We start from the raw sequence: 8867 nt of genomic DNA, 5'->3' as shown, positions 1-8867 counted from the left end.
GGTGCATTATTCCCTATGAGGGGGGCAGTGTTATACCTTATGAGGGGGGCAGTATTATACCCTATGAAGGGGGCAGTATTATACCCTATGAGGGGGTGCATTATACCTTATGAGGGGGGCAGTATTATACCCTATGAGGGGGGCAGTATTATATTCTATGAGATGGCTGTATTATACTATGTGAGGGGGCTGCTTTATATTCTATGAGGGGGTTACCCCAACTCCTGCTACATAATTAAGACATGTACAACCTTATATTATACCCGGATATTAGCGTGTTTTACCACATAATTGGTGGTCTGGTATTTAACTCTATGCAGCTACATAGTGGGCCCCAAGAATGATTTTCTCTGGTGGGCCCAAGGTGTTCCAGTCCGACGCTGCTCACAATCCACCAGGTCCTCATCCATAATTCACTACTAGCGATGGGCGAACCTGAACAGTAATGTCCTGGGTCTGTACTGAACGCGTAGTGTCTGGGGATGGACCCTGAATGCGGACTTCTCCAGGACGTCCGTGTTACGGTTTGGGTTCGGCAGTCTGAACATGAGGTGTTTCCCTCAACGTCATCTGCATGACAGTGCCAGAAACACCGTCGGCTCTGATAGGCAGTAAGATCATTACTATGGAGCAGAGGGCCAGCGTGAGCCAGCGGGTGTGACCGGTAAGAATTCATCATCCGGCACCTGTGCTAAAAATAAAAGAATGCTGTGGGGTCTCTTATTTTTGATAAACAGCGCAGGCAAGACTGACAGCTGCAGGCTGCAAACCTGAACTGTCGGTTTTAGAATGGCTGGTTATCAAGAATAAAGGGATCTCCATGCCATTTTTTAAAATTATTTAAATAAATAAATAAAAAAAAAGATTTGGGTCCCCCCACCAATTTGTACAACCAGCACTATTGTCACTAATTCCCATTAGATGGACTTGTATATGCTTTCATACTGCTCTCTTTTCCATGACCACTCCACTTTTTATTCGTTAGTTACCAGACACTGGCTATTTCTTCATCTTTACTGAGTGGCGGTGGGAACGCACCTTCAGGGCATGGTGGAAACCTCTATGACGTCACCGCTTGTCACTAAAGCTGCGTCCGCAGCACCTCACTGTGTCCCGGTTTTCAGCCTGGACGGTCGCATCATAGCACAGTCCTTGTTGTAAACCAGATATCGCAGAGATGGATTACGGCGTGGGATTCAACCACTATCCCTGCCAACCGGAACAAACTGACAGGAGCGTAATCGCTCCTGCTGTGCCTAGCTCTGCACTCCCATGAGAAAGTTTACTGGAGTTTTTATTTCAAATAAAGGATTTTATTCTGGCTGTGTCTTTTTTACAATCTATGAGGTTAGTAATGGGGGCATCTTATAGACGCCTCCCCATTACTAACCTGTGGGATTTATGTCAGCCACTATAAAATAGCTATCATCAACCCCATAAATATGAACCCCACTTGCCACCACACCAGGGCATGTGGGAAGAGCCAGGCAAATTGCCAGAATTGGTGCATCTAATAGATGTGCCTTTTCTGGTTGACTGTAAGCTGCTATTTTTAGGCCGGGGAGGGCCAATATAATGTCCCCTTACCAGCTTGAGAATACCAGTCCCCCAACTGTCTGCTTTAGCTTGGCTGGTTGTCAAAAATTGGTGGACCCCATGCCGTTTTTTAAAATTAATTATTTCAATAACTAAAAAATACAGCGGGGGGGACCCCTATATTCTTGATAACCAGCCAAGATAAAGCTGACAGCTGAGGGTTGCAGACCACAGCTGTCAGTTTTGCCTGTTTATCAAGAATCGAAGAAACTCCACTTCATTTTTTTAAAATTATTTATAGCACAGGCACTGGCTAATAACTACTCCCATCAGTGGCACCTGCTCTTGCTGTTATTAGTGGCAGCAGGCGTAGGCTGATGGGAGTAGTACTGATGCCTGTGGCCACAGGTAAACTTTTTAATATAATCACAGCTGCGATCTCACACTGTCATCTGACAGTGTGGTAACCACAGCGCTCTGGCTGGCAGTAATGAGCCTACTATTGATAAGAGTCCGTGTTTAATGTCTATATTAATGTCTATGGATGTAGATGAGAACAGAGAAGCCCCCGGAGGTGGATGTGGGGGGCACATACAGTACTTTCCTCCATATTAATGTCTATGGATATAGATGGGCACAGAGAAGCCCCTGGAGATGGATGTGGGGCACATACTTTCTCCATATTAATGTCTATGGATGTAGATGAGGACAGTGAAGCCCCCGGAGGTGGATGTGAGGGGAACATACTTTCTCCATATTAATGTCTATGGATGTAGATGAGGACAGTGAAGCCCCTGGAGGAGGATGTGGGGGGCACATACTTTCTCCATATTAATGTCTATGGATGTAGATGAGGACAGTGAAGCCCCCGGAGGTGGATGTGGGGGGCACATACTTTCTCCATATTAATGTTTATGGATGTAGATGAGAATAGAGAAGCCCCTGGAGATGGATGTGGGGGCACATACTTTCTCCATATTAATGTCTATGGATGTAGATGAGGACAGTGAAGCCCCCGGAGGTGGATGTGGGGGGCGCATACTTTCTCCATATTAATGTCTATGGATGTAGATGAGAACAGAGAAGCCCCTGGAGGTGGATGTGGGGGGCACATACAGTACTTTCCTCCATATTAATGTCTATGGATGTAGATGGGCACAGAGAAGCCCCCGGAGATGGATGTGGGGGCACATACTTTCTCCATATTAATGTCTATGGATGTAGATGGGCACAGAGAAGCCCCTGGAGGTGGATGTGGGTGGCACATACATATAGTGTACATACACATAAGTGTCCTCATATAACTGTTGTTACTCAGGGGCTAGTTAATGATGTGGAAGGGGTCCCTCTGACCATACTGCCCACTCGGTCAGGAGGTGATCCTTGGTTGCCCCTTGTTGGTCCCCATCCCGCCTTGGGGAGCAGTTTATTACCTGTGTATCTGTAGCGCTCAGTGATGAGATAATGCCCCTCACAAAAGTCAACATAGTTCTGAAGTTGCGAATTTCCACACTACCGGAACCATCAATGACGAAAACCACGTCCAGTCCGCACTCTGAGGAAACAATCAGGTGTGAATGAGGCTGATCTCGGGAAACGTGGTCCGATGTCCGCCACTTTGCATCAATTGGGCCCCGTGCTGGACGGTGTAGGAGTTACCTGGTGGAGGTGCTGACAGGTTGCCCTGTACTCTTAGACTTTGATCTAACTGGTAGCAGTGCCCATTGACATAGATATTCTGTCCGCAGGATCTTTGTAGGGTCGGGCCGCACGCCTGTCAGACATAGGAGTAATATTAGGGGTCTGCAGGTTTTTAGAATTTTGACAACACATTTCATGTTTTTTTTATATAAATTGGCCACAATCCTCCCAACCATGGTCACATTGTGCTGAGGTCGCTGCTGGAGGGGGATCTTCTACAAGGACCAGTGTCTTGGTTAGCTGAGTGGACTGTGGTGTAGGCGAAGATCCAAGAAGAAGATGACACAGAGGACACATTAGACGTACCAGTAACTGACCAGGATTCTCCCGCGTTGCCAATGAAAGTCCAAGTGAAATATTAATGTCATCCTCAGACCCTGCAAACCAAACACATGAAGGACCATGAGAGAAGAGATCATGTTTGAGACTACCCTACCCGACAACACAGGGGTAAAAAAAAATTGTTATCATCTGATCAATAGAATCAAATATGGAAGATATGGGCCAGAGTGAAGATGTATGAGACCACCCTACCCGATACCACAGTGAAAAGAATCTACAAAATATTTATTCATCCGATTTATAGAGTCACCACCAAACATAGAGGACACGAGCTGAAGCGTCCGTGCATGAGATCACCCTACCTGACACCACAGTGGAAAAAAAAAGAATCTAGAAAATATGTCAACATCCGATCCATAGAGTAATCACCAAATATGAAGGATACTGAATGAACCGATGATTGGGCTCTGTCAGTGATCAACTGTGCAAGCCACTCTGTTCACCAGATCACAGTGATTGCCTTGGCCTTCACCCTTCACCCTTCTTAATTTCCTCATGGACCCTTGGGTTGGGGCCATGGAGATGGCTGCTTCTTGTTGGTCAAGCTGACAGGAGTGTTCAGGAGCCCAGTCACAACCAGGAGGGCAGTGATGGTACTGTGGGAGAGAGGGTCCCCGCCGAGTGTCTGGGTCGGAACCAAGGGGACCGTCACCTAGGTTCCGGGGGAAACTGTTTCCGGGGGACAGAGTTCAGGGACGGGCCGGTGAGACTGACAGATGGGCTGGGGGAGGAGCCAGTATAAAAGGGGTAAGGAATGAGAGTCACAGTGAGTTAGCAGAACGGGACAGAAGGAGCAGGAGACCGTGGGAGCGACTGAGAGCCAAAGCTACTTACCGGAGCCAGAAAGGAGGACAGAGGCAGGAGAGACACTCACCCTGGACATCAGTGGGACGGTGTCGAGACGACTGTCCGAGAACCGCTGCTCCGCGTCGACCAGCGGCCTCTGCTGCCTCACTCCATCCCGCGGCCTCCAGCCCGTGGTCACCAGTGGCCGCCGCCTCACCCCGTCCCGTGGCTGCGGCCTGCCCGCGGTCACTCGCGGCCGTTGCCGCTTTGCTCCTGCCCGTGGCTGCGGCCTGCCCGCAGGTCCCAGCGGCCATTGCCGCCTCACTCCAGCCCTTGGCTGTGGCCTGTCTCCCACCACCCGCAGCCGCCCCGCTTCCACCCGTGGCAGTGGCTAGTTCAGCGCCGTCGGCGGCCACCACTGTCCCGCTCCAGTCCGCGGCAAGGGCCGGGCCGTTGCTCACCACGAAACCCCCGTTGCAGCCGCTGGCTGCGCAGGTGGCCTGTCAACTGCCACCCCGCATCTCCGCTGCGGCCCAACTGTCCAAGAACTCCTCCGGGGCCTGTTGTGCCCCTGCTTCACTGGCGCGTTGGAACGCTCGAAGACTACGATAGACCTTCAGCGGCTGGGCCCAGCGGCTGCTACGCCGAAGAACCATCGTCCAGGACGCCGAGGAACGTCAGGACAGTTAAGTGACACTATATAGCTAAGGACCCGTAGAAGGCCATACCGCAGCCCTATAGTGACCGGCTTTTGCCGGACGTAGTCGTGTTCTTATATTTCCGTGTTTGCATGTATTGACAATCCCTGTTATTTGTTCGGTTGCTTAGACTACCCCTGCGGATAGTTACCTATAAACCTACAAAAGTTATTACCAAACACAAAACTGTCTCGCGTCTCGTCACTGCATCCCGCGTACCTGCTAGTACCACATTTGGCGTAGTCAGCAGGATGCAGTCTCCGAGCGCAGACAGCGGTACTCCCGACCAAAGTGGGGCCGCAGGTGCCGCAGGTAATGGGGGCCCCCGGTCCAGCATTTCTTTGGGGGCTATGCTAAGCAACCTGCCACGGTTTTCTGGTTCCAATACCCTGTTGTGGAGCTGGACAGAGTGCATGCGGGGGCTCTTCCGCATGCATCCAATGACCCCTGATTTAGAAGCTGAGGTAGCCCTCATGGCGTTAGATGGGGAAGCCCGGAATTCAGTAATGTTGAGACCCCCGGGACACCGCAACACCTTTGCTAGGGTCTTGCGGATTCTGGAAGAAACCCATGGGGATCCAACAAACGTGGGAGAGTTGAGGACCCGGTTGTTCAGTCGAATGCAGGGAGAGGGGGAGACCATCAACCAGTATATGAATGTCCTCCAGGAGTTATAAACAGCCATCAGGCGGAAGGACGGAGTAGGGGTAGGACCTATCGACATTACCCTACGTGACCTGTTAGTGACTGGACTCCGGGACCCGTTAATAAAACAGGCATTGTGGGAGCAGATCCGAGTGAACCAACGTATAGCTTTCTCTGAGGTGGGGAGTCAGGCCTGGGTGCGAGAGCAGGAGCAGGGGATGACGGTTCCCATGGGGAAGGCCCAGGGCATGGAGGCCTCCGTGAACACTGTCAGAGCCCCAGTGGATTGAGGAAGTGAGACAGGAGCTGGAGAGTATCCAAGGCGAGCTGGCTGAAGTAAATAAGACAACTGAGCCCACGCCTGGGCGGCCTGGCTTCAATGCCCGGGGTGGCCAGGCCTCGCAGCCCCGGTGTTATGAGTGCGGAGAACCGGGCCACTTTGCCCGAGAGTGTCCGCGGCGTGGGAGATACCCACCCTGACAGACATTAAACTAGAGGGCTTTGGGCAGGGGGGACGCCGCTCGGAGCCGGAGGCCACAACAAGGGGTGGTGGAAGTCCCGAAGATCTGGTCGCCAAGTGCCCAGTAGTATGGGCTGAAGTCGAGGGCCGCGCTGTATGGTGCCTAGTGGACACGGGGTCGCAAGTAACGACCATACCTGCAACCTACTTCCGGCATCATTTCCCAGAGGCAGCAAGGCCCCAGTGGGGGTCCATGATAAAGCTGGTAGCCGCAAACCAACTGCCGGTTCCCATCGCCGGAGTGGTATGGCTCCAAATGACGCTGTGTGGAAAACCCCTCAGCTGCCGGGGAGTGGTCCTGACCCAAGGAGAACCTAACAACCGCCATCCAGTTAGCTTGGGCATGAACATACTACAGGAGTTCGGCAATATACTCCTCAACAACCCCATGCAGGAGACCCTGAGCCAGTGGGGTTCCCGCACGGCCCAAGGGCGGGTCTTCCAGCAGTTGGTGTGGGAGGCGCGAGTGCTCCAGGATTGCCAGGAGGGCGAGGCGCTGGGCAAAGTCATCGCGCCGGCGGCTCCCCTGCTCGTGCTTCCCCCAGGGCAGACGGTGGTGGCCCTGCCGATCCGCGCCCAAATGCCATTGGAGGGCGTGGAGATGCAGGTGGAGCCATGCTACTCGGAGCGCCTGCACCCTGGCATCCTGGTAGCTCGCTCCCTGGCCATGGTGCCCTGCATCAACCTGGAAGACCAAGATATCGTCTTGAAGCCCCGAGCCGAAATGGCCAAACTAGTAAGACCTTTGGAGGAGGTGCTGCCAGCCCCTGCGGTCCAGTTGAAGGTGCAGCCCGAGGATCCTTGGGCAGTAACTTTACGGACCCTACAGACTGCCGAATCCTCGACCCAGGAGAAAGGTCGAACCATCCTGGAGAGAATGCGGGCCGAACTCTCCGGCCTAACGCCAGCCGAACTTCGCCAGGTAGAGACGCTTCTCGGACAGTATTACAGTGTCTTCGCCAGCCACGAGGATGACTTTGGATGCACCACGGCCATCACGCATGGAATCCCCACGGCAGGAGTGGCCCCCATCCGGGAACGATATCGGCAAATCCCTCCACAGGTATACCAGGAGGTGAAAACCCTACTAGCCCAAATGCTCCAGAAGGGGGTCATACGAGAAAGTCAGAGCCCCTGGGCGGCCCCCATTGTGTTGGTATGCAAAAAAGATGGCACCCTGCGTTTTTGTGTGGACTATCAGAAGTTGAATGCCTGCACCATCAAGGATTCATATCCACTGCCCCGCATAGAAGAGTCTCTGTCCGCCTTGGGAAATGCAACATACTTCTCAACTCTAGACCTGGCCAGTGGGTACTGGCAGGTGCCGATGTCGGAAGAAGACAGAGCCAAGACGGCATTTATTCTTCCCATGGGGCTGTTTGAATTCAATCGTATGCCGTTTGGGCTGGCCAACGCCCCAGGAACCTTCCAACGGTTGATGGAGCGGTGTCTAGGAGATCTCAACTTCGAAGCCACGCTGATATACCTGGATGATGTCATCATCTATTCCGCCACGTTCGAGGACCACCTGCGGCGGTTGGGGCAGGTGCGAGGTCGGCTGCAGAAGTACGGGTTGAAGGTAAAGCCCCAGAAATGCCACCTGTTTCGCACCCAGATCGAATATCTGGGGCATGTCATCTCGGCAGAGGGTGTTAGACCATCCCTGGAAAAGGTTGCTGTCATCCAGGGGTGGCCTACCCCCGAGATGGTGATAGACGTGCGAGTCTTCCTGGGGTTGGCCGGCTACTACCGTCGGTTCGTGAAGAATTTTGCAAACCCGTATCGAGTGTTGCGACGAATAAGCCCCAATGGGCCTGTGTACGAAATACAATCTGAAGAAAACGGCGAGCCTGTCACTCGTGTTGTGCACCGTAACATGCTACATCCTTGTGCGTCCACTGATCCCCTGCGATCCAAGTCGATCCCTCAGGTCCCCGACCCCCCGTCAACGGTCTGGGACCTAGATGATTAGGAGGACTCCCCAGCCGCATCCGCGGGCCATCCAAGTAGTGACATCGCAGTGGACCCAGCCACCCCATCAGAATCGACCAACCTACCACCATCCACCACTCCAGAAAACTCCACCACACACGAACTTAGACGCTCCAAGCGGTCCACAGCTGGCAAACACCCTGAACGCTACGAACAGGACCAGTTCGTATGGCGACAAGAACTGTCGTCTCAAAAGACTAACTCGAGTCTACTAAAGCCGGTATAAAAGGGCGGGGAATGAGAGTCACAGTGATTCAGCAGAACGGGACAGAAGGAGCAGGAGACCGTGGGAGTGACTGAGAGCCAAAGCTACTTACCGGAGCCAGAAAGGAGACAGAGGCAGGAGAGACACTCACCCTGGACATCACTGGGACGGCGTCGAGACGACCGCCGAGAACCGCTGCTCCACGTAGACCAGCGGCCGCTGCCGCCTCACTCCATCCCGCGACTGCGGCCTGCCCGCGGTCACCAGCGGCCGCCGCCTCACCCAGTCCCGAGGCGGCGGCTTGCCTGCGGTCACTCGCGGCTGTTGCTGCCTCGCTCCTGCCCGTGGCTGCGGCCTGCCCGTGGGTCCCAGCGGCCGTTGCCGCCTCACTCCAGCCCGCGGCTGCAGCCTGTCTCCCGCCGCCCGCAGCCGCGCCGCTTCC

At 53.5% G+C, this 8867-nt stretch overlaps 1 protein-coding gene across 1 annotated transcript in view; it reads right to left on the bottom strand.

Annotated features, from left to right (window-relative positions):
• The window catches only part of LOC141073145 (integrin alpha-X-like), a 93798-nt gene that overhangs the window by 58501 nt on the left and 26430 nt on the right, over positions 1–8867 (bottom strand). The window contains exons 4-6 of the mRNA XM_073560512.1: positions 3544–3614; positions 3196–3310; positions 2970–3091 (exon numbers count right to left, since the gene is read on the bottom strand). Coding sequence (XP_073416613.1) covers positions 2970–3091; positions 3196–3310; positions 3544–3614 — 308 coding nt within the window. The remainder of the gene's footprint in view (positions 1–2969; positions 3092–3195; positions 3311–3543; positions 3615–8867) is intronic.

Source organism: Dendrobates tinctorius, unplaced genomic scaffold (assembly GCF_039654945.1).
Source record: "Dendrobates tinctorius isolate UK_male_01 unplaced genomic scaffold, ASM3965494v1 ptg000297l, whole genome shotgun sequence".
NCBI lineage: Eukaryota > Metazoa > Chordata > Amphibia > Anura > Dendrobatidae > Dendrobates > Dendrobates tinctorius.
The sequence above is the reverse complement of the archived record's forward strand: the minus strand, read 5'-3'. Positions and strand labels throughout refer to the sequence as shown.